At 43.5% G+C, this 24,789-nt stretch overlaps 1 protein-coding gene across 3 annotated transcripts; it reads left to right on the plus strand.

Annotated features, from left to right (window-relative positions):
* Window positions 1–2,495: 2,495 nt before the first annotated feature.
* Window positions 2,496–9,497, plus strand: GJC3 (gap junction protein gamma 3). Of its 3 annotated transcripts, XM_054693663.1 has the most exons (5): window positions 2,496–2,519; window positions 6,678–7,269; window positions 7,385–7,450; window positions 7,727–7,791; window positions 8,270–9,497. In XM_054693663.1, the coding sequence occupies exons 2-4, from the start codon at window positions 6,679–6,681 to the stop codon at window positions 7,766–7,768; spliced, it is 699 nt and encodes a 232-aa protein (XP_054549638.1). In that variant the 5' UTR covers window positions 2,496–2,519; window position 6,678; the 3' UTR covers window positions 7,769–7,791; window positions 8,270–9,497. The 3 variants fall into 3 exon arrangements, with proteins under 3 accessions (XP_054549638.1, XP_054549637.1, XP_054549636.1); XM_054693661.1 differs by lacking the exons at window positions 2,496–2,519; window positions 8,270–9,497 and adding an exon at window positions 4,433–4,452 and having other exon boundaries at window positions 7,385–7,768; XM_054693662.1 differs by lacking the exons at window positions 7,727–7,791; window positions 8,270–9,497 and having other exon boundaries at window positions 6,678–7,535.
* Window positions 9,498–24,789: the final 15,292 nt, after the last annotated feature.

A 24,789-nucleotide genomic window follows, 5' to 3' on the forward strand; every position in this document is an offset into this window, starting at 1 on the left:
ATTGGTGTTAACATGGTATATTTTTGCATCCCTTTACCTTTAAGTTATTTGTGTTTCTATATTTATTTATTGCTTTATTCTTTTAATAGCTACTTAATATTCTATAGAATGGATGTGAATATTTCTTTCCCACCACCATTCCTTATATTCCTTTGACACTTTGTTTTTTCTACCTCCCTCAATCTCTGAAACCTCACTTCATTTATTAATGTCCACTTATTTTTTATAAATATTTTGCTTTGTCTCGTTGTCTACTGTGTAAATATCCGACATCTGTCTTTGTTCTGATGTGCTTTGCTACACACAGTTCTCCCAAGTTCCTTTCATTTTCCTGTAAATGGTAACATTTGTCTTTTCTGATGGCGGGATAGTATGGCACTGTGTGGATAAACCATCTTTTCTTGATTCAATCTTTTGCGAGTGGGCACTTAGGTTGTTTCCATGTCCTGTATTGTAAACAATGTTCTTGATCTTAGCACAGTTACACCATTTCACATACAGAAAATGAATCTTACAAAGTATACTCCCGCTTTTCCCCTCCTGGCCTGTATGTAACAGGGGTCACAACACACTCCATGGTGTCCCCACCACACGTGAAGGTCTTCCTTACTGAAGTCATTATCAAGGTTTGGGAGAAGCGGCTGTTTTTTGAAATGTGCAGACAACTATCATTAAAAAAATGGAAAAATGACACCACCACAGGCACACAGTAAACTTCCCATAACTGCTCTCAAACAAATGGAGATATATGAATTGCCTAAGAAGACAAAATAATTGTATTCTCAAGAGCTATTACAGAACCCTGATGAAGAATTCAACAAAATCAGGAAAACGATATAAGCACAAAACAAGAAGTTTAACATAGAGATAGAAAACATAAAAAAGAGTCAAACAGAAATTTTGGAAGTGATGTGCACAATGACTGAGTGGAGGAATTCAATAGAGAGCTTCAGTAGTGAACTGGACAGGAGAAGAAAAAAATAAATGAAGCTGAAATAACATCATTTGAAATGATCAGTTAGAGAAGGAAAAAGATTAAAATGTAAAGCAACGAAGAAAGCTTTTGTGTCTTACAGGACACTATTAAGAGAAACACCCTATGTATGTATCTCTGGACTCCCAGAAAGAGAAGAAGCGGGGATGGGGCAGAAAGCTTATTTATTTTTTTTCTTTCTTAAAAATTTCAAGTGTAGTACTTTTTTCTTACATTGTTGTTAATTTTTGGACAAGAAAGCTTATTTAAAGAAATAATTGCTGAGAACTTCTTAGACTGACAAAGAGATTTGGACATGCAACTTCATGGACCTAAAAGGTAACTCCAAGATGTCAAGCCAAAATGATCTCCTCCAAGATCCATTATAATAAAACTATAAAATCAAAGACAAAGAGAAAAGTTAAACACAGCAAGAGACAATAAAGTCCTCCATACAGAGGAACCCCATAAAGACATCAGTGAATTTTTCAGCAGAAACGCTGCAGGGCAGAAGAGAAGGGATGGTATATTCAAAGCAGTGAAATAAAAACTGCCAACAAAGAATACCCAGCCAAGTTGTCTCTCAGACATGAAGGCATGATAAAGACTCTCCTAAGTAAACAAAAGTTGAATTTACTCCATTAAAATAATGAAATGACCTCCTTATCACTAGACCTGCCTTACAAAAATGCTGAAGTTCAAGCTAAAATAAAAGATGCCTATTTCTAACATGAAAAGCACCACAATGGTAAAGGTAAGTATATAGTCAGATTCAGAATGCTCTAACACTGTGATATTGTGGTGTGTTAACCAATTGACTCTAGTATAAAGGCTTCAGGCAAAAGCAATCCATAGGTGAGCAAGTATTAACCTTTTAATATCAAATGGAATCCTGGTGGAGAGGGGCTGGCCTGCCTGAATTGCTGAGAGGGCTCAGAGCAGAACCCCACTGTGCTATGAGAACACTGTGCTGTTTCTCCCAGCCTACGGGAGAGACATCCTGAGATCACAATGAGTTCTGGGAAGGCTGCTGCCTGCAGAAATGTAGCAAACACACCCACACCTACACCCACACCCAAGAATCCTCTCCTTCTCCCATCTGCCCTCCACCCCCATAGGTAAACTTATGCTTTGACCAGAAGAGTAGGGGACTTAATACAGATTGAAATTTATGGAAATTCTGTCTGTTGTTGCCCGAGCCCTGTCCGCCCTCCTGGCTCCACACTGGAAATACTCCAAAGCTATTGTAACCCTTTCAGATAATCTGAAAATTACTGTTTCAGTTCACTTAGTAGACAGACCCCTCACCCACAATAACAGAGGGTTATTCTTCAGAGCTCATTCTCTCGCTGCAGGGCTGCCTGCTCCTTCAGCTGCAATTCTTTGACTCCTCACTGAGGCTGCCAGGAATGAACGGGAGGGGGAAGAAGTGGGTGGTGGCAGGAGGCAGGGCCCCCAGAGAGAGCTGGGACCCTGCAGGCTCCAGTCTCAGGACGCCTTTCTGCCTCCATCCCCTGTTGCTGTTGCTTCAGTCCAGAGCTGCCAGGTAAGTGCTGGCGTCAGAGAGCAGCTGGGCTGGAAGAGGCAGGGGGCAGAGGTGGGAGTGCTGCCTGGGGTTCTCTGTTGCTTTTCTCCCACTCCAATGTAGACCCCAAATAACATGGGATATTATGAAAGTTCACATATGATTTGGTCAGTCTGCCATGTAGCCTGACGTTCTGCATTCCTGCTGATGTCAGGGCTGCTGCTCCAGGGACCACTTTTGACTAGAAGAACCTAGAATGTTTTCTAGGCCAGATAGGGTGAGATGGGAGCAGTAAGCTGGGTCCAGCATTGTGCTTAATGGACGTGCCTCCCTCACGCCTTAAGTATCTGACATGGATTCTGCCACCAACGGAATCCTGAAATTGCTCTCTAACGGAACAAGAGATGCTTACAAATATTATTAACAAAATCAGGATGTAACTAAAAATCTATTTACATGTTTGAAAACCTCTTCAAATGCTGGCCTTTTCTTCCTCTCCCAGTCCTTAAACTTATGAATATGCTTCACTGACTAAAATCTTGACAGGGTTCCTGCTAAACTTTGCCCCAAATAAATAAACTTGCAAAGAATTTCTCCACTCCTAGAAACAGAGTGATGCCCCCTGTGCCAGCTCCATGAACAGTGCTGAGCCCTCAGCTCTCTGAGTCCTGATATTCAGCCTTGGGACTCTGGCCCTGTGGGGTAAAGCTGCAGACCCATTTGTGGGAGAAGGATTTGGGCCTCAGAGAAGGAGAGATGTGGGCTGGGGACAACTGGAGAGATGGGGGCAGCCACAGGGTCCCAGGAAAGCAAGGGTGAGGGAAGGCTGTGCTTAGCATCCGGTCATGTAGGAAATGCCCTTAGGTCTGTGGATGTTGGGAGATACAACACGATATTGACTGCGTCCTCCATGAAGCCCCAGAATGTGTGTCCAATAAGTGTCATTTTGGTGACAATGGTGAGGAGTGGGGGAGGGCAACAGACATGGAAAAGTGCTTAGAATTAGATTGTGAGGGTTCCAAAGGCAGAGGCCCTCAGGCAATACCCTCCACCCTGCTTTTTCTGCTTTCTCCCTTCCTGACCCCAAAGCTCTGTGGTGAGCTCTGGGGGAATCCTGAGATTGGTCCTGAGAGCCTTGTGGAGGACCTTTGGGGGTCTGGCCAAGGCATGGGATGGGTATGGATACTATTTCTTAAACTAGGAATATGCCAGGCCTGTTTTGTATTAATTCCAGGTCTGCTAGGAATGTGCTGGAAATGTATTTAGAGGGTGCTGGGTCTACACTTTGAAATGAGATTAGGCTGAGAGGAAAGCTCGAGAATTTATCAAATTGGCATTCAGTCTGGTAACTTTCTAGGAGAGCAAGGGCAGACACACCCAGGGCCCGGCCACCTCTCCTCAGAGCAGTGGCCCTACAAACTAAAAAGGCAGGACAGGACTTCTGGCCTCCTCACAGGTGGAGCTGGGTGAGGAGGAAGTGCCACCAGCCTGGAAATGAACTGACTATCATGCCCCATCAAAAGGAAGTTTAGAAAAACCCTTTGAGATGACATCTTGCTTGACAGAGCTGTTAACTGAAGCCAGGCATGGAGAGGTGGTGGTTCCGTGGCACCCTCAAGCAGTGGCTGTCACCTGGGGGACACTTAGCACTCTCTGGACATGTGTGGGTGAGAGGGGATATGCTACTGGCATCTAGTGACTTAGAGACCCCAGTGCTGCTAAACATCTTATAATGGACAGGATAGCACCCCCACCCAACATTATCAGGCCCATATGTCCATAAAGGCAAGGTTGAGCAACTAGGCCAATGTTGCAAAAGCCAGGGCCAGCCTTGGGAGCTGACCTTCCTTTCGGTCCCCCTGTGGAACGTGATATCTCTCCAAACCTTAGTTAAACAGTTATTGAGAAATTGCTTTCTTTTCCGGGCATTTCACTTAGTGCTTTCTCTCATCCGGTAAGTCAGCTGGTAATTTTGCTTAATTGCTGTCTTGATTTTCAAATAAGGAAACAGGCTTTGACCCCTTATTTATTTACCTTCTATTATTTTCAGTTACTCATCTTTTTTAAAAAAATATTTATTTATTTATGCATACAAGAACTGGGGTGTAGGCCAGAAGTACGGGGGGTGAGAAGACTCACCAGAGACAGACTGCAGGGCAGAACAGGAGGATCTACTGAAATACACTGCTGAGGAGAGCAGCAGGGAGACAGGAGAGGTCTGCTGAGCCATATGTGGGTTAGTTACCTGGCCAGGATCGAACTCAGGCTGCAATGCCTGGTGATAGCTTGATAGCTGATAGCTCTCTGTCTTTAACCCCTGTGCCACCAGGGAGGACCCCAGTTATTCAGCTTCTTCCTCTGAATTTGGGAAGAATCACTCAAGGTGCTTTCCAGCAATTTCCCAACTTGAGTTCCTCAGAATCTGTCCAATGACCTTCAAAATGATCTCAGTTGTGATGACCTTCTTCCCACTCTATCTGTGGTAGGTCCATTCATTTAAAAGATCCATTTGCTCTCATATTTGAGGAGTCTTGGAATGAGAGAGGATACATCTTTATCTTCAATCAGTCAGGTTGAATCATAAGACTGATTTTGCACATTTCTGGAGACTAAAATTAGACATTTTCTAAAGATTTTACTTTGTTTTATAGAAAAGAATTTTCGGCAACCTGCTATGCCTCACAGTCTATAATGGAGTAGAAACTAGGGCCTGATGGGCAGACATTCGCAAACTGATTCCTAGTGGCTCAAGATACAGTTTCTCACAGTTGGTGGATGGTGACGCATTTCCAGACACCTTTACAACAGTCTCTTAGATGATTCTCAATCTCTCCCTTCTGACTATTCAGAAGTGACTGTTCTGCAGAGGTTTTGGCATATGGCCTGTTCTGTAGATTATGACTCTAATAGTCAATGAAAATTGCTTTGTGTACTTTCTGAGTATTATAATTGGGAAGCTTCTATGAGACATTTAGGCATTAGCTGCCAATTGAACTCTGAAAATCAGATTATGATTATTAGAGTTAAAGGGGAGGTGTTTTCTCGTGTTCATAGAGAGAAAACAGGATGGTCTGAATTATGGGAGAGAGAATTGAAGTACTTGAAGAGGTAGGAGAGACCTGAGGACACAGGCTTAGTAGGGAGGGCAGCCTGGGGCACGTGAAAAGCCACTTCTTACTCTGAAATGCTATGGAAGGAAATAACAAAGAAGATAGAGGAGCACCTGTGGGTTTCATATCAAAGAATCTATCTTCTCTGTGGAATAACGTGTTTGCACAGGCCTCTGAGCGTGAGGCGGACCAGGTGTGTAAAAATTTGCGTTGAATGGGATGGTTAGAAAGAGCTGCTGGGCCTGAGGAAGGCTGCTGATGAGACAAAGATGTCACAGCTGGGCTTGGAGCCTGCGGTGACTCGTCCAAAGACCTGAGGAGGTTCTGAAAGCTGTCCTTGACCCAGGTCCCTTGTACCACAAGAGCAACATAAGCCCAAGAAACAGTGGCAAAGCAGAGATGAATTTCAAATCTTTATCCGGTCAGCTTTGGTTTTGGCTCTCAACCCCCTTCATGTTTAACTAGTAGATTCTGCTGGGCTCCCTTCAAAATATTATGCTTCTCCGAAGCTGGCTGGTTCTAAAGAACATAAGACTAAAGCAAGCCCCACACCCACTCTGCTTCCTGGATTTCCCTCAAATGCCCTAAACTCACAGCATCTCCATCTTGTCACCGCGATGGGGAAGGGGCAGGTTCCGGACACCTGAGCAGCTGAGGGCACCCAGCCAGAGAAAAGCAGGCAGTGAAAGAATACGCCTCCCCCTGCTTTCCTTCAGGTGATGCCGACGGCGGTCTCAGAGCTGGCAGCCAATGCCTGGGGAAGCACCAGTTTTCAGAGGCCGCTGCTCTCTGACTAGTCAAAGTTTGGGAGCGAGTGAGGAGGAAGAGAGAGACAGAGACCTTCGTCCCCTCTAGCAGTGCAGGGGGCCACACCTGCTGCCACACCTGCAGCCACTCACCACTAGACAGAGATGACTCCACGTTCTCTAACGCGGCCCTGTCAGAACCCTAGTGTTTGAGCAACCAGCTCCCTGGAGAGGAGCAGGAAGGCTGCCTGGGCCAACCTGGCAGCAGGAGTGGAGGGCGGTGAACACACCTACACCCACAGTTGTTCTTTGTTCCCTCACAGGATGTGTGGCAGGTTCCTGCTTCGGCTGGCAGCTGAGGAGAGTCGCTGCGCCACCCCCGTGGGGCGCCTCCTGCTTCCCGTGCTGCTGAGCTTCCGCCTGGCACTGCTGGCCGCCAGCGGGACTGGGGTCTATGGTGATGAGCAGAGTGAATTCGTGTGTCACACCCAACAGCCGGGTTGCAAGGCCGCCTGCTACGACGCCTTCCACCCTCTCTCCCCGCTGCGCTTCTGGGCCTTCCATGTCCTCTTGGTGGCTGTGCCCAGTGCCCTCTACATAGGTTTCGCTCTGTACCACGTGATCTGGCGTTGGGAAGAACCTGAAAAGGCGAAGAAGGGGGAGACCCTGGTCCTGGAAGGGGAGGGCATCAGGGAGCCCTCAGAGGCTGGAAGCCCAAGGCTGCTCTGGGCCTACATGGCCCAGCTGGGGGTGCGACTGGTCCTTGAGGGCACAGCCCTGGCGGGGCAGTACCACCTCTTCGGGTTCAAGGTGCCCAGCTCCGTTGCATGCCGTCGAGAGCCTTGCCTGGGGAGCATAACCTGCAATCTGTCCCGCCCCATGGAGAAGAGCATCTTCCTGAAGACCATGTTCGCGGTCAGCGGACTCTGTCTCTCTTTTACTCTCTTGGAGCTGGTGCTTCTGGGCCTGGGGAGATGGTGGAGGAACTGGAAGCACAAATTTTCCTTTTCAAACTACTTCCCAACTTTAGAGCGCACCAGAAGACACAAGGAGGGAAGGGGCAGCGTCCCAGTGGTGGAGCAGTTCCCAGAAGCAGGTGAGAAGGGGCCCAGTGGCCCTCTTTCTTCCCACCCCTGAAGCCTCTGCGCTGCTGATCTTCTATGGCAGGCCCCTCACCCTCGAGAAGCGCACTGCCCATAAAGTAGATAACCAGGACCCGACAGGTCTGACTGCTGCTTCCAACCCTCTTCTCCATTTCTTCCTTCCACTGATTCAGGACCAAAGCGCTCAGTCAGGTTTTCCTCCTTCCCTTCCATTGAGGACTCTTCCCATTTAGAAAGTCTCAGTTTCTGGTTGATGCTCTACTTTGCAGAGTTGTGAAGACACCTGGCTCAACTCTGAAGAAACCCTATGATTGGATCTTCTTCCCAAAGTGCAGTGAGTAGGGGTTTATCTCCAGGACGCATTAGTGGCTATTGAAGCATCTGCAAGGGCCATGCTGTCCAAAACATCTCCTGGGAGAACCCATGCTTGAGCTGCTCACCAGAATTTCCTGGTGTAGGTGTCACAGTTTTTAAGGGTTCGGTCCCCGAGTCAGCCACCAGAAGCCTCCACAAAGCCGTGCCTTTCCCTGTCCAGCACAATAAATATTGACTATGGCAATCTCATTGTTGAAGACAGTCCTCCTTCCTGTCCTCTTTTTGGTTCTTCTGTGCCCTCAAATTCTCAACAAAGAGCAATTACCTGGTTTTGTTTTCTTCTTCTTAATCCCAAATTAACCCCCAAGTAAATGAGGAAGGCTCACTCCTAAGGGAAGTTATTTTGGTTCTCCTGGGGGCACTTATTCAACAACTAGGAAAATAATACTTTTTCTTTATGCTACACAAATGTTATATAAAGAATCCCTTATTTATAGCCAGAAGGACAGGACCCAGAGCCCAGCCAAGTGACCAAGACAGCAAGCAAGAGAAAAAAGCAAGAGGAAAAAGAGACCAAGAGAAAAAAGCAAATGTCATTTTGAATTCTTTCTTGATAGTGTCCATTTTCAAACAACTTTACTGAGAAATAGCTCACATGCCATGTAAGTCACTCATTTTGAGTACAAAAGTCAGTAACTATTCGTATATACAGAGAATTGTGCATCTATTCACACAATTTTAAAACATTTCTATCAACTCAAAAAGAAATCCTTAGCTACTACTCTCAAATTCCCATATCCTTACATTTAGGTATTTGTAAGCAACCACTCATCTATTTTCTGCCTCGATAGATTTTCCTATTTTGGGTTTTTCATACACATGGAGTCATACAATGCAAGGTCTTTCGTGACTGGCTTTTTTCACTTAGCACAGTTTTGAGGTTCATCTGTGCTGTCTTAGTCCTTCACTCCTTAATATGGTTGAATATTATTTCATTGGATGGCGAGACCACATTTTGTTTATCTGCTTCTCGGTTGATGCATACTTGGCTTGTTTCCACGTTGGGGCTATTATGAATAATGGTGCTATGGCCATTCATATACTAATTTTTGTGTTCTCTTGGATAAACATCTAGGATTCGAATGGCTGGAACATACGGTAACTCTTTAACTTTTTGAGGAATTGCCAAACCATTTTCCACAGCAGCAAGGTATAAATGGGTTCAATACTTGGCATTTGGGGTTTTTGTTTGCTTTGATTTTTTAACTGTAGCCATAGTAGTGGCTGTGAAATGGCATCTCATTATGGTTTTGATTTGCACTTCCCTAATGACCTAATGATGTTCATTATCTTTCCATCTTTTTACCGCACATCTGCATGACTTCTTTGAAGTAATATCTCTTCAAATCCTTTGCTCATTTTAAGATCAGATTGATTGGGCCTCCCCTGGTGATGCTGGTGGTTGAGTGCAGCGCTGCAAAGCTGTCCAAAGCCTTGGCAACGCTGGTTTGATCCCGGCCGGCCAGGGAGGGTCCCATATGGCACGGCAGACCTCTCCTGTCTCGTCTGCTGCTCCCCTCAGCAGTGTATTTTGTTAGTCTGCCTGTTCTGTTCCCCACTCTGTCTCTGGTGAATCCTCTCACTCTCCCGAGCATCTGGCCTGTACCCCAGTTCTTGTATAAATAAATAAATCTTAAAAAAAAGATCAGATTGATTGTATTTTTGTTGTTGAACTCTTTATATATTTTGGATATACAATCTTTACTGGATATATAATTTCCAAATACTTTCTTCCCTTTTGTGGGTTGTCTTTCATTTCATTGATAATCCTTTGAGGCACAAAATTTTACATTTTGATGAAACCCAATTTATTTTTCCTCATGCTACTTATGATTTTGGTATTATATTTGAGAAAACATTGCCTAATCTGTGGCTATAAAGATTTACTCCTGTATTTCCTTCTAAGAATTTTGTAGATGTAGCTTTTACATATAGGTATTTATAATTAGTTTGTTAATTTTTCTATATGGTGAGTAATAAAGTCCAACTTCACTCTTTTGTATATGGATATCCTGTTGCCCCTGAACCATCTGTTGAAAAAACTATCCTTTTCCCATTGAATGGTTTTGGCATCTTTATTGAAAAATCAATCGATTGTGGATGTATGGGATTATTTCTGGGTGCACAGAAATCTATTTTGTTGCTTTATACAAGTATCCTTATGCCAATATCACATGGTCTGATTACTGTAGCTTTGTAATAAGGTTTGAAATTGGGAAATATGAACCTTATGTTGTTCTTTTCCCTGCCAATATTGTTTTGGTTATTTGGAATACCTTGGAATTCCATTTTTGTAAAAAGGTTGTGGGAATTTTGATAAGGATTGCATTGACTCTGAGTAATATGGGGGATATTGCCATCATAACAATATTAAATATTAAATCTTCTAATCCATAAATACATGATGTCTTTGCTTTTATTTAAATTTTTTAAATTTATTTCAACACTGATTAGTAGTTTTCAATTTTCAATTGTGGTCCTTCTTTGGTTAAATTTATTCCTAAGTATTTTATTTCTGCTCTAATTTTTTTTCTTATTTCTTATTTGTATGTGTAATCTGGGTTTGTCAGCAACTGAATGCTTATTTTCCTCCAATTCCCTTTGCTCATTTTGGTCCCATCTATTTTTTTGTATCTTTCTTGACCTTGTTCACGAATTACACGACCAGCATTTGATTTATTTTCAGCCTGGCTCCATTTTCCATTTGGAAAGATGTAAGTATTTCTTTCCTCAAGCAGCTGCTATTTGTGCATTTTTATATATTTTCCTTATTCATTTGTTGCATTGTGGTAACATTCTTTTTTCTAGTTTCTTCCATGTTTTCAAGCTACATTATTAAAAGGTGCATTTTTTTAAAAAGTTGAGGTAACATAAGTTTACAATGTTATATAGATTCCAAGACTGCATGGTAATGCCCACCCACCACCAATCAAGCAGGCTTCCTACACCTTCCCCCTTCTGGTAACTGCCATTGTGTTGTCATAGTCCAAAGGTTTGTTTTTGTTTTCTTTCTATTGCACAAATGAGTGGAATCATACAGTATTTGCCTTTCTCCTTCTGACTTATTTCACTTAGTGTAATCCCCTCAAGCTCTATTCAGTTTGTCTTATATGGCAAGGTTTCATCTTTTTTATGAGTGAGTGGTATTCCACTGTGTGTGTGTGTACCACATCTTTATCCATTCTCTGTCTTGGGCACTTGAACTGTGTCTATATCTTCACTATTGTGACTAGTGCTACAATGAACATTGGAGTACAAATATACTTTTGAGTTAATGTTTTCATGTGCTTTAGGTAAATACCCATAAGGTAGTTCTATTTCAGATATTTTTGAGGATCCTCTATTGTGTTCCCCATAATGACTATACCAATTTACTGTCATACCAACAGTTGACAAGGTATTTTTCCCCTCCACATACCTGCCAACATTTATTATTTCTTAATTTTGATAATTGTCATTCTAACCAGTGTGAGGTAAAATATCATTGTGGCTTTGGTTTGCATTTCCAAATATAAGCAATGCAGAGCATCTTTTTGTGTGTCAGTTTGCTATCTGTCTCTCTCCTATGGTGAAATGTCTGTTTAGATCCTTTTCCCATTTTTTGATCAGGTTGTTTTTGTTGTCGTTGAGTTGTACGAGTTTATAAATTTTGGATACTAACCCTCTGTCTGATATATGATTTGCAAATATCTTCTCGCATTTTGTTGGCTGCCTTTCCATTTTAATGATGGTTTCTTTCTGTTGTGCAGAAGATTTTTTTTTTTAAAGATTTATTTATTTATTTATTTATTTATACAAGCACTGGGTACAGTCAGAAGCACGGGAAGGTGAGAGAATTCACCAGAGCCAGAGCCGAGAGCAGAACAGGCAGACTGATGAAGTACACTGCTGAGGGGCGCAGCGGGCGGCAGGAGAGGTCTGTGTGCCATGTGGGAACCTCACCCGGGTGAATCGAACTGGTGCTGCAGAGGCTGCGGGCAGCTTCGCAAGCCAGCACTCAACCGCTGCGCCACCAGGGAGGACCCAGAAGATCTTTAGTTCAATGTAGAACCATTTGTTTATATTCTCTTTTGTTTCTTTTGCTATTAGAGATGAATCCACAAAGATATCACTAAGACTGATGTTAAACAGTTTTTAACCTATGTTTTATTCTGTGCATATTATGGTTTCAAGTCTTATATTCAGTCTTATAGTCAAGTCTTTACTTCATTTTGAGCATAAGCTGATGATTAGTCTCATTCTTTTACACGTGGCTGCCCAGTTTCCCCAGAACCAATCATCAAAGAGACTTTTCTTTCTCTATTGTATGCGCTTGGCTCCTTTGTCATAAATTAGTTCTCCACTTAGATATCATTTTAATTCTGAACTCTCACTTCTATTGCATTGATCTGTGTCCATGTTTTTATTCTACTACCATACTATCTTACATCCTGTAGCTTCATAGTATAATTTGTAGTCAGGGAGCATGATGCCTCCATTTTTTTCTTTTTTCTAAGTGTTTTTTTTACTGAGGTCTTTCATGGTTCCGTATCATTTTAGGATAATTTGTTCTATTCTGTGAAGAAGGCCATTGGAACATTAATAAGGATTGTGCTGAATATGTATATTGCTTTAGGTAGAATGGTTATTTTGACAATATTGATTCTTCTGATTCACGAGCACAAATACCTTTCCATTTCTTTGTGTTCTTCAATTAACCAGTTTTAATGCTTGATGTTGCCCCCCTGCCATCTTGTGGCAGTTTCTGTTACTGCAGGGAGGGAGTTTTCTAAATTCTCTCAAAAGTTCATGTTTATTCAAGAATGCTATTAATATTGAGATCCCAGAATACAAAAGGACTTAGGTAGAGTCTTGGGTAACAGAATTAACCATACAAGTAGTTCATGCATGTTTGTTTGTTCCTTGTCTTTGGAGTCAGCTCTGCAAAAATATAGCTACGAATGATGTCAAGGGGCTTATTGCCGTGTTTTCTATTAGGCATTTTATGACATCAGGTCCTACATTCATGTCTTTAATTCCTTTTGTGGTGAATTTTATGCATGGTGTAAGATAGCAGTCTAGTTTCATCCTTTGCATGTCTGGTTTTCTCAATACTATTGAAAGAGACCATACTTTCTTCACTATATATTCTTTTTTTTTTAATAATTTTATTTTATATAATTCTTACATCATTTTTCATTTTTGCATAATGTATGCATTTTCATTTTGGTTATATTCCCCATACAATTCCCATACACTTTTTCTGACCCTAATCCCTCTTTTCCTCCCCCTGCCCCCCCACTGTACTGTGTCTCTGCTCTATAGTTGCTTGCTGATTTTGACTTTTACTTTATTGCAATTAGTCTTTTTTCTGGTCTCTTATTTAGGTTTTCTAAATTCCTGCTATGAGTGAGACCATTCTGTATTTTCCTTTTTCTTTCTGGCTTATTTTGCTGAGTATGATCCCTTCCAGCTCCATCCATGTTGCTGCAAATTGCATGAGTTTATCTTTTTGATTCCATTGTGTATATATACCACATCTTCTTGATCCAGTCATCTATTTTTGGGCATTTGGGTTGTTTCCATAGTTTAGCAATTGTAAATAGTGCTGTTATAACCTTAGGGGTGCAGGTGCCCTTTTGAATTAATGTTTCTGTGTCCTTTGGGTAAATACCTAGGAATGGAGTTGCTGGATCATATGGAAGCTCCATCTTGAGCAGGTTGAGGAATCTCCACACAGCTTTCCATAGTGGTTGGGCCATTTTGCACTCCCACCAGCAGTGCAGGAGAGTTCTTTTTTCTCCACATCCTCACCAACATTTGTTGTTGCTAGTTTTTTTAATATGTGCCATTCTCACTGGAGTAAGATGATATCTTATTGTAGTTTTGATTTGCATTTCCCTGATTACAAGTCTTCACTATATTTTCTTGACTCCTTTGTCATAAATTAATTGTCCACACACAGGTGAGTTTACATCTGGGTTCTCTATTCTGTTCCATTGATCCCATTTCTATCCAGCTTTTCTATCCCTATCCAAAATGTCTGTTTTCACTCTTTTACCATACTGCTTTGAGTTCTACTGCTTTGTTATAAGTTTGTTACCAGGGAGTATGATACCTCTAGCTTTGTTCTTTTTTTTCCTCAATATTTCTTTGGCTATGCAAGATCTTTTGTGGTTCCATACAAATGTCAAAATTATTTGTTCTATTTCTGTGAAAAATTACATTGAATTTTTGATGGGGATTGCATTGAATTTCTCGATTGCTCTAGGTAGTCTAGACATATTAATTGTACTTCTCCATGATACAGAATGTCTTTCTATTTGTAACTTCTGCAATTTCCTTCATTGGTGTCTTATGGTTTTCAAAGAATAAATAAAATAAACTCAAGAAAGCAAGACATTTTTTGGGCCTCCCCGGTGGCGCAGCGGTTGAGCGCTGGGTTGCGAAGCTTCCTGCAGCCTCTGCAGTGCCAGTTCGATCCCCGGCTGCTCCCCGGCCATCGGAGGAGGGTCCCACATGGCGCGCAGACCTCTCCTGCCGCCCGCTGCTCCCCTCAGCAGTGTACTTCGGTCCTTCTGCCTGCTCTGCTCCCCGCTCTGGCTCTGGTGAATTCTCTCACCCTCCCGCGCTTCTGACTGTACCCAGTGCTTGTATAAATAAATAAATAAAAATAAATCTTTAAAAAAAAAAAAGAAAGCAAGACATTTTTATATCTGAGTTAAGACAGGGAAACAAAGAGTAGCTTAACATATGCTTTGAGAAGAAGAGCAGGGCTTGAGAGTATAATGGAGTAAATAAAAAGGAACGTATGTAAAATTTTCACTTTCTTCAATATCTGAAATCTTTTCAGATGTTACACTAAGATTTATAAAATTATTGTATGATCAACAGCTATGGAGGTAAATACAAGAGGTAATAACTGCATCATTTTATTGACTTCTTTTCTAATATGTCATATAGGGAAAGCCTCAAAAGGTTTCTGTGGGTAATGGAAACTAGATCTTTCTGAACTGTCTGATCAAAAGGGCTGGATAGGAAGGGTTTATAGAGCTCTTGTTTCTAAATTGAAAATCTGGTGTGACATTGGTGGTATAGTGGTGAGCATAGCTGCCTTCCAAATTTAAAATCTGGCCATGAGCTCTAGGAATTGTTTCCATGGCTAATTGGTTCCTTGGAGAAGATTTTTCCATGTTGTCTGCAAGCCACACACCTCAAATTCTATCATTCCCCTGGCCCCCAAAACAAACTTCAAGTAAAGCCCTTCGGGAGTGCTTATCTTAATGCATGCAATTCTAATTGGCATCTTGAGTACTAGTTTCCAGAAGAGATTCAGGATGAGTCCCATGGGTTGTGATCGCCAATACCATATATTTAGTGTTCTAATTTGCCTCAGGTGATGTCAGAGGTCCTATAGGATAAGGGATGTTTTATTCTTAAAGTTGGTGCTTCTTTTCCCTCATGACTGACTCACATCTGGCCCAGCTTGTCCTCCGTCTAATTCCTATGACTCCCTAGGACACTTTCTGCCTATTAAGAAAAGTAACTGGAGGGACAGCAATCAGAATGCAAAATTATTAGGAAAGTTACCTAAGCGAAGGGGAGAGACATGAGCCAGAAGTTGGAAAAATTTATGCTATGGAGATATAAAGAGAAAGATGAAAATAATGAGTAAACAGATGAGGAAATATATGGATACTTATGTAAAAGGGGAATGTGCAGCTATCTCGACTGAGTTGGTGTGATCAGGGGGAGCATGGGGAAAGTTGGGTGCTTGTCCCCCAAGAGGCTGAGTTTGAAATAACAATGTGGGAGATGGTCACAAAGATTAAATCCTAGTCTACATTACTAGGGAGAGAGATAATAAATATGTTTGACCTGCTAGTCGACCCCCTCAGCCTCCATCCTGTGCTTGGGATGGCCTGCAGGTCGACCCTGTCAGCCTCGTGCCTGTGTTGCAGCCGACCTAGAGGTCGACCAGCCAGCCTCGAGGCTCTGCTGGGGCTGGCCTGCACCTCAGCTCCCTGGGCTTCCAGCCTGTGCTGGGCACGACCTGCAGGTTGAACTCAACCTCCAGGCTGGGCTGGGTTCAGCCTGCTAGTCGACCCCCTCAGCCTCCAGGTTGGGCTGGAGTTGGCCTGCAGGACCACCAGGTAGCCTCAAGACTATGCTGGCACCGGTCTGCAGGGCGACCCCCTCAGCCTCCAGCCTGTTTTGGGGCCAATCTGCGGGTTGTCCCCCTCAGCCTCGAGGCTGGGCTGGGGCCGGCTTCAGGTCAACACCCTCAGGTTCCAGGTTGTGCTATGTTCGAACTGCTGGTCGACCTCATCAGCCTACAGCCTAGGCTGGGGCGGCCACAGGGTGACCCCCTCAGCCTCCAGGCTGGGCTGGAGATGGCATGCAGTTCGACCCCCTTGGGTTCCAGCCTGTGCTGGGACCAACCTGTAGGTCAAACTCCTCAGCCTCCAGGCTGGTCTGGGGCCAGCCTGCAGCTCGACCCCCTTCAGCCTCCAGTCTGAGCCATGGCAGGCCTGCTACTTGATCCCATAGCCTTCAGGCTTAGCCTTGGCTGGCCTGCTTTCGAACACTTAGCCTCCAGGCTGAGCTGGGTCCTGTGGTCATCGAAGAACTTAGTCTCCAGCCTGAGCCATGGCAGGCCTGCCCTCGATCCCCTTAGCCTCCAGTCTTACCCTGGGCCTGCCTGCATTTGAACTCTCACTCTCCAGGCTGAGCTGGGGTTGCTGCTGGTCAACCTCCTCAGACTGCAGGCTCAGCTGTGGCTGGCTGTTGTTCGACCCCCCCCATTCTCCAGGCTCAAGTCTGAGCCATGGCCTGTGTGCTGCTCGACCCCATAAGCTTCCAGGCTGAGCTGGGTCCAGCCTGCCCTTCATCCCCCTCAGTGTCCAATCTGAGCTGAGAATGGCCTGCCGCTTGACCCCAGCAGCCTCCAAGCTGTGCTCAGGAAGTCCTCTAGTAGACCTCACCAGTCTCCAGACTGAGCTTAGGTTGTCTTCTGGTCAACCCCATCGGCCTCCAGGCTGAGCTGGAGCCAGCTGCTGGTTGACCCACTCAGCCTTCCAGCTGAGTCGGATAGTCCTCTAGTGGAACCCATCAGTCTCCTGGCTGAGTTTGGGTAGTCCTATCGTCGACCCCATCAGCTGAGGGGGACTAGCGGCAGGGCAGCGATGGCTCAAATTTCAGACTGATTGGGTCAAGTGGCAGGCCAGCACCAGGTCAGCATATAGGCTGAGTGGATCAAGCAGCAGGATCACCATTTCACCAGGGAGCTGAGGTGGTGTACCAGAGGACTACCCCCTGGAGACTGATTGGGTCTACCAGAGGACTATCTCTACTCAGTGTGAAGCCTGAGTGGGGCAACCAGCAGCCAGCCCCAGTTCAGCCTAGAGACTGAGGGATTCGACCAGCAGGGTAGCCCCAGCTCAGCCTGGAGGCTGATGGGGTGGACTTGAGGACTACCCAAGCTCAGCCTGGAGCTTGATGGGGTCGACCAGAGGACTGCCACACTTCAGCCTGGAGGCTGAGGCGTTTTACCAGCAACAGGCCCCAGATCAGCCTGGAGGCTGAGGGGGTCACCAGAGTACAACCAGAGCTCATCCTGGAAGCTGAGGGGGTGGACCAGCAGCCAGCCCCAGCTTAACCTGCTCTTATCTTCCACATGGGAGATTTAAATGTTGTTTCAAAATCTAGATCATTTTATTCCTACTTATAACCCTTTAAAATCTGACTGTAGCACACACATAAAATCCAAAGTACTTAGCTTAGCTTGAATGAATGTACCTGCCCTGGCCATGCAACATTTCACTCATTTTATCCTCTGTCATGCTGCCCCTTGCTTCCTGTATTACCAGGCACATTAACCCCTGGATGGTTCTTAAATACACAAGAGTCCACTTGACTTGTGCACATATTATTCTCCAAGCCCTGGAAGTCCCAAATGCTCTCTCATTTCCTTTTGATCTTGTTAGGTGTAAGCTTGACAAAATGTGCTCCCCTGATGAGCCTGTCTACTATTTGCATAATAGTATACATTTTGCTTTATATTAATTGCCTGACTTACAAAACTGCAAGTTCCACAGGCAAGGATTTTACTGTATTATTGTCCTGGGACAGTGACAAGGGGAAGACAGGAATCAAAGATAAAAATTTTCTAAGAGTTTTACTATTCCTTCAGGCTGGTAAACAGGGGTTAAAAAGCTTGATGACTTTAGGTCCAGACACCAGCCGCCATTTATATCCTTGGCTCATTGTGTTTTTCACTAATTTCCCCCAACCTGGGCAATTCTGAGATCTCCTCCACAGTTACCAAGCTGGTCAGTATGGGGCAAAGAGGAGTTAAAAGACCTGGAAGAAGGGCCTCCCCGGTGGCGCAGCGGGTGAGCGCTGGGTTGCAAAGCTGCCCGCAGCCTCTGCAGCACCGGTTCGATCCCCGGCTGCTCCCCGGCCACCAGAGGAGGGTCCCACATGGCGCGCAGACCTCTCCTGCCGCCCGCTGCTCCCCTCAGCAGTGTACTTCAGTCCTTCTGCCTGCTCTGCTCCCCGCTCTGGCTCTGGTGAATTCTCTCACCCTCCCGCGCTTCTGACTGTATCCAGTGCTTGTATAAATAAATAAAAATAAATCTTTAAAAAAAAAAAAAAAAAAAAAGACCTGGAAGAAGAAGGGAGTCACTTTCCTGAGACCAGATCGGTTCACACTGCCGCTGCGGGCACTCAGCCTCCACAAGATGCTTGCCTTGGAGCTGACGTTTTCTTCTAAGAGTTTTATAGTTGTAGGGGCCTCCCTGGTGGTGCAAGGGGTTAAGCATCAGCACTATGCAGCATGAGTTAGATCCCAGCCAGAGATAAACCCACATGGTGCAGCAGACCTCTCCTGTCTCGTCCGCTGCTCCCCTCAGCAGTGTATTTCAGTCAGTCTGCCTGTTCTGCTCCCCACTCTGTCTCTGGTGAATCCTCTCACCCCCTGCACTTCTGGCCTGTACCCCAGCTCTTGTATGCATAAATAAATATTTTTTAAAAGTTTTATAGTTGTAGTCCTTGTATTAGGTTTTTAAAATTTAGGTAACATTAGTTAGTTTCCAACACTGTCTGGTTTCAGGCGTATAGTTTGTCACCTCCATGACTGTGTATATCACATCACACTCATCACCAAAAGTCCAGGCACCGCCCACTACCAACCAATCACTTACACTTCCAGAGTCCTCCTTTCCCCCAACCATAATGTTGTCAGAGTCCAAGGTTTTATCTTGGTTTATTTGCTTTGTTTCTTTACATTCCACAAATGAGTGAAATGATTTCAATAGGTTTTGATGATTTTAAGTTAAATTTTGCCTACGGTATAAGGCAAGGTTCCAATTTAATTACATCTACAATAGCAATCAAAAAATTGGAATTAACTTATCCAAGAAAGGAAAGATTTGTACTCGGAAAACTACAGAACTGTGGAAACAAATTAAAGCGATCAATCAATGAAAAGATACCCTGTTTTCATGGATTGGAAGACCTAATAATATCAAGTCATCCATACTGCTCAAAGTGACCTGCAGTTTCAATGCAATCCGGTCAATCCAAAGGGCATGTTTCAGAAATAAAAAACTTATTCTAGGGCCTCCCTGGTGGCATAAGGGGTTAAGATGCAACCTATGGAGCTGTCCACAGTCACTGCAGCATGAGTTCAATCCCTGGCCAGAGAGCAACCCACATGATGCAGCAGACCTCTCCTGTCTCACTTGCTGCTCCCCGCAGCAGTGTTTTTGGTCGTCTGCCTGTTCTGCTCCCTGCTCTGTCTCTTGTGAATCCTCTTACCCCCCACACCTCTGGCCTGTACCCCAGTTCTTGTATGCATACATAAATCTTTTTAAAAAAAAAGAATTAAAAAAAAACTTATTCTAAAACTCATTTGAAATCAAAGGAACCCAGGTAGCCAAATGACCAATTGATTCTGAAAATGAACAAAACATGTAACTCGTCTCTTGATACCTCCTTACTAAAAACTTTTCAAATAACTCACATTCTGCTCTGAATAAAACCTCCTTGGTCCATTGCAGCCACTGTCACACTGGCCTCCTTTCAGCTCCTGAAATAAAACACAAATTTCTTACTCTGGATTTTGAATATCCCGTTGTCTTTATATTTACCTACATCTCTTTTTATCTTCTGTTACCACCTTCTAACACCCCCTATTCCTTACCTTAATTTAGAAAGCTTAGCTTAACACCCCTTATGACCCAGTCTAGCAGGCAACCTGCCACTTTTGCCCTAGCTTAGTGAATACGTCCTTGTCATAATTTACTAATTGTTCTTATTTATTTATGCAAACCTTCCCTTCTCTTAAAGTCACCCCTCACAGTCACACTTGTGTGTGTGTTTGTTGATCCTACTCTTTTAAATCCATGTGATGGGCACCTGTCCTGGATAGGTCCACTATTTCACTGTAAGCTCTGAGATAGAGTGATGGAATCAAATATGTCACCAACCTAAAATTGTTTTGAAAAATTTCTTTCTGGAATTTTCTGAACCAGTGGTGGAGGACTACTGAATTTCAAGTCATAAGTAGGGCATCCAAGCTTCCAGCTATATATTTAAACTCCTGTGAAAATGCCTGAGAGAGTGACATTAACACAGACACTAAGACCAAGTCAACATTATTGAAGTTTCCAGATCTAGCTGATTCTGGGTTCAGTTTACCTAGTTCATTGTTGACCCCACATCATTCCCTTGGATAGCATACCTTGTCTTATGTCACTTGCATTTGAAGAGCATGAATTCAGACAAATTCTTTTTTAAAAAAGGTTTATTTATGCATACAAGAACTGGGGTATAGGCCAGAGAGTCATGGGGTGAGAGGATTCACCAAAGAGAGTGGGGAGTAGAACAGGTGGATCTACTGAAATGCACTGCTGAGGGGAGCAGCAGGTGAGACAGGAGAGGTCTGCTGTGCCATATGTGTCAAACTCTGGCTGCAGTGGCTGGCAATACCTTGATAGCACTGAGACTTTAACCTCTGCACCACCAGGGAGGCCCCAAGACAAATTCTTAACCCAATAAGATATACTACACTTGCTTAGTTATTTGTTTTATCTCTAAGTCCAAAGAGGGAAGGACCATGCTTGCTTGTTGGTCACCCACACATGCTAGCCAGTATGATGCTTGGGACATAGCAAGTTTCAAAATATAAATCAATGAATTGTATCGATGCCACAGCTACCTTCACTAGAAATATGTAATATCCTGGTGAAAGGAGACCACTGGGTAAAAGTGTAAACAATAGGTTTTGAAGTTAGCAGTGATAAATTGAATCTATTCAAAGAATTAACAACAAAATACATTAGTGAAATAAGACATTTCAATATCTGAGTTGAGAGAGAGAAGTAGAATAGCTTAACTTATCTTTAGAATGAATAGGAATACGGGTGTAGGGGCAGGAATGCACAAAGCAGGATGTCTATGATCCGAGCAGACAGATAATGAGAGTCCTGGAGCACTCGGTGGCTTTTCAGGCTTTTCTTGAGCTTTTACCAGGTACACGGCAGGCAGGGGTACTGGGGGGCCAGGAGGCTGCCAGGCCTCCCAGCCCTTGATGAGTTTTCACTCTTTCTGGGCTCTCTGGTGATCTCCTTCTCTCATTCCCTTGCTGCTTCTCGTTCTCCTTCTATTCTGCTACTCTTGTTCTCTCTGCTCTGGTGGTTCTGCTCTCTTCTCCTGGTTTCGCTGGAGTCCCTGTGATGCCGCCCTTATAAGCCCAGTCTCAGCCCAGGTGCACCCACCGATGCATGCCCACCCCCTCCTCCAGGTGTCCGCCATCAGGCAAGCATGGAGCCATCATTAACGCAATGGCGGGAGGGCGGAAAACCCTGATTAATTTTTCACTTACCCTACATTGGGGTATAAGAATGTGAGAGGAGTAAATAAGAAGGAGGTATAGGACCATGCCACTTTCTTCTTTTACTCCTTTACCCACATCTTCTCACATGTAATTAATGTAATCATTCACATTTTGGATGACCAGCAGTGAGGGTGGAGAATGCTAGTAATTGCCTGGCCCCACTGCTTGACTTTTCAAAAGGATCCTATGGGCAATAGAGCTAGGTCTTTCTCAGATTGTCTTAATAGGTTGGGTGGAATGAAGCTAGAGAGCTCTGGGTTCTAAGATAAAAAACTATACAGATTCTAGGAATTGTTTCTCTCCATGGTTAATTGGCCCAAGATAACCCCTTATTATTTCCAGAGTCTCATTCCTCACAACATCTCATTCTCTTGACCCCTAAAAAACAACCTCCAAGTTAAGCCCTTTGGGAATGCTTATATCAGTGCCTACAGCAAGTCTAATTGGCATCTTGAGTACTGATTTCCAACAGAGATTCAGGTATGTCCTCTGGGTTGGAATCCCTGATGCCATATGCTAAGTGTCCTCAATTTGTCTCAGTTGACATCATAGGTCCTCTGGGTTAGGGGTAAGATTTATTTTTACAGGAGGTGCTTCTTCGCCCTCATGATTGGTTCCTATCAGAATAAGTGTGTCCTCCTTCTAACCCCCGTGATTTCTGCTGAGGAAGCATTCATGCAGTGAGGGACAGGCTTAAAAAACAATGCCAGAGGCAATTTTTTAATTTTATTAGGTAGGAAAGGAGTTGCAAAGCCAAGCAAACAGTGCCTGGAGTGATTCAAAATAGCAGAAACACCAGAAGAGAATTTCTCTTGACGGTGGACTCAGTGATGAGTAAGATGGCAGCAAATGTAGCTTCTTAATCAGGAAACATTAATGGAAATTCTTACCTTCCAAACTATCATTCTCATTTTGGGGTAGACACATGACTTACATGCACATTTAGAGGGAGCAGAAGCATTCACATGATTCAAGTTGCAGCTAGTAGAGATTAAAAAGGTACATAACCTGTACTGCTATGTAATAGTAGAACTCAAAATCTAAACATAGACTACAAGATCATCACAGAATTACAAATATTGCTGTCCTTGGTGTTATTATGACAAAAGGTCATTACTGTAAAAAATGAACGTGTAGGACAGTTTTCTTTAAACATGTAACCAGTAATTGGAGGTTCATAGGGTCAGAGAAGGAATTCTTCTGAGCACTCCAGGAAAGGCTACTTTGGATGATCAGAAGCCAATGTGTGAGTCGGTGTGGACCTACCCTGTCTTCTGCATTTCACTGTTACTCGTGTCCTGCCTACAAGTCTCTGCAGAGAAAATTCCAGGTAAGCTTATGTTGGGATGTTATGGGATGAGCTGTGCAGAAAATCCTTCATTTGAAACTTGGGCATCTCCTACCATTTTAGTTTATTTCTCCATGGGTTAATTCATAGGGTGACATCTGGACAGTTTAGAAGGACAGCTTCTAGAGAAGGAGGAGAAGAAAAGCCACTTGAGGGTCAGAAATCAGAATGTGAAGTTATTGGAAAGGTTACCTAACATGTCTTCCCCGACATGAATCAGATGATGGAGAATCTAACACTATGGAGATCTACAGAGAAAGATGGAAAGTAATGAGCAAAGAGATAAGGAAGTCTGTGAATACTTTTATATAAAGGAAATGTGTGGATAACTTGGCTGGGTTGGTGTGATCAGGGGGAGCTTAGGGAAATTTGGCTCTGAGTCCCCATAAAGCTGAGTTTAATATAACAGTATGAGGTCATGGCCAAAAAGATTAAATCCTAGACTACATTAACAGTGAGAGAGACTACATTAAGATACTACATTAACAGTGTATCTTAGTATTAAAGATTGCCTTGAACTTAAATGATTCTTGTCCAATTATCCTGTGAATAATGCATTCAGTTCTAAGTTCTTTACTTTATAGAGTTTTAGATAATCTGGATAATCTGGAAGATCTAGGGAAATGTTTTAAGAAAAACATGAAAAGGGGTAGGGTGGATATATTAGTCATCAATTTAGATTTTTTTGTTTAAGTTGGACTTCATCTAGAATCAAGCTCTTTTGATCAGAATTTATATGATAGGATTAAGGACTTCGATATTTGTCCAGTTAGAAGTTATAATCCTAGTTTAATCAGCCTGATCCAGAAGTTGAAGACTCTTGGGTCTACACTGGACACATCTATTATTGTTTATAAGTACATAGCGTAGTGACTTTGGTATGTCTCATCCTAGCACACGTGTGTCACTTTAAATCTCCAGGTAATGACAATACCAACTTATCTTCCATCTAGCATGGCACAACTATCAATATTTCATGTACAAACAAAGCATGTTAACCTGTCCCAAGAACAGGATATAAAACACACCATTCTTTCCCCACATGAGGATATAAAATCTCTTATTTATCCTGGGTCAAATGTATTATAATCCTATCTGAAAATACTCCCCTTTTTATTTCCTGTAATATGAATTGTGAATTAAGAGATTAACTATTAATATATCTTATGTTAGAAAAGAGGATGAACATGGAGAAGAAAATGAAAGTGTCTGGTTAACATATTAAAATATTGCTATTTGTAGGTAATGTACATATTTTGGTCATTCAGATGACCAAAGTATATTTCTCATACATATTAGGTCTTTACCCACAGTTCTTGTTTCACAGCTCCCCCAAAAGCCTTGTATTTCTGGGCCTCCCTGGTGGCGCAGCGGTTGAGCGCTGGGTTGCGAAGCTGTTCGCAGTCTCTGCAGCGTCGGTTCGATCCCCGGCTGCTCCCCGGCCACCGGAGGAGGGTCCCGCATGGCGAGCAGACCTCTCCTGCCGCCCGCTGCTCCGCTCAGCAGTGTACTTCGGTCCTTCTGCCTGCTCTGCTCCCCGCTCTGGCTCTGGTGAATTCTCTCACCCTCCCGAGCTTCTGACTGTACCCAGTGCTTGTATAAATAAATTAAAAAAAAAAAAAAAAGCCTTGTATTTCCTAAGTGTTGAGAGTCTTTAAGTTGCCTGTTACTATGTTAGGAAGATAACTTTTGGAAAACACCTCAGGATGGGGGCTGGCTGTCAGCAAGCC

The sequence above is a fragment of the Talpa occidentalis genome, unplaced genomic scaffold (genome assembly GCF_014898055.3).
Source record: "Talpa occidentalis isolate TD23 unplaced genomic scaffold, MPIMG_talOcc4v2.1 talOcc4.12, whole genome shotgun sequence".
Lineage (NCBI taxonomy): Eukaryota > Metazoa > Chordata > Mammalia > Eulipotyphla > Talpidae > Talpa > Talpa occidentalis.

Bases quoted from the DNA above. Each gene is read 5' to 3' on its own strand.
- GJC3 (XM_054693661.1), top strand. From the start codon at position 6,679: ATGTGTGGCAGGTTCCTGCTTCGGCTGGCAGCTGAGGAGAGTCGCTGC. The intron at 7,270-7,384 runs GTCAGCGGACTC...TCCCAACTTTAG, and splicing joins TCCTGAAGACCATGTTCGCG to AGCGCACCAGAAGACACAAG.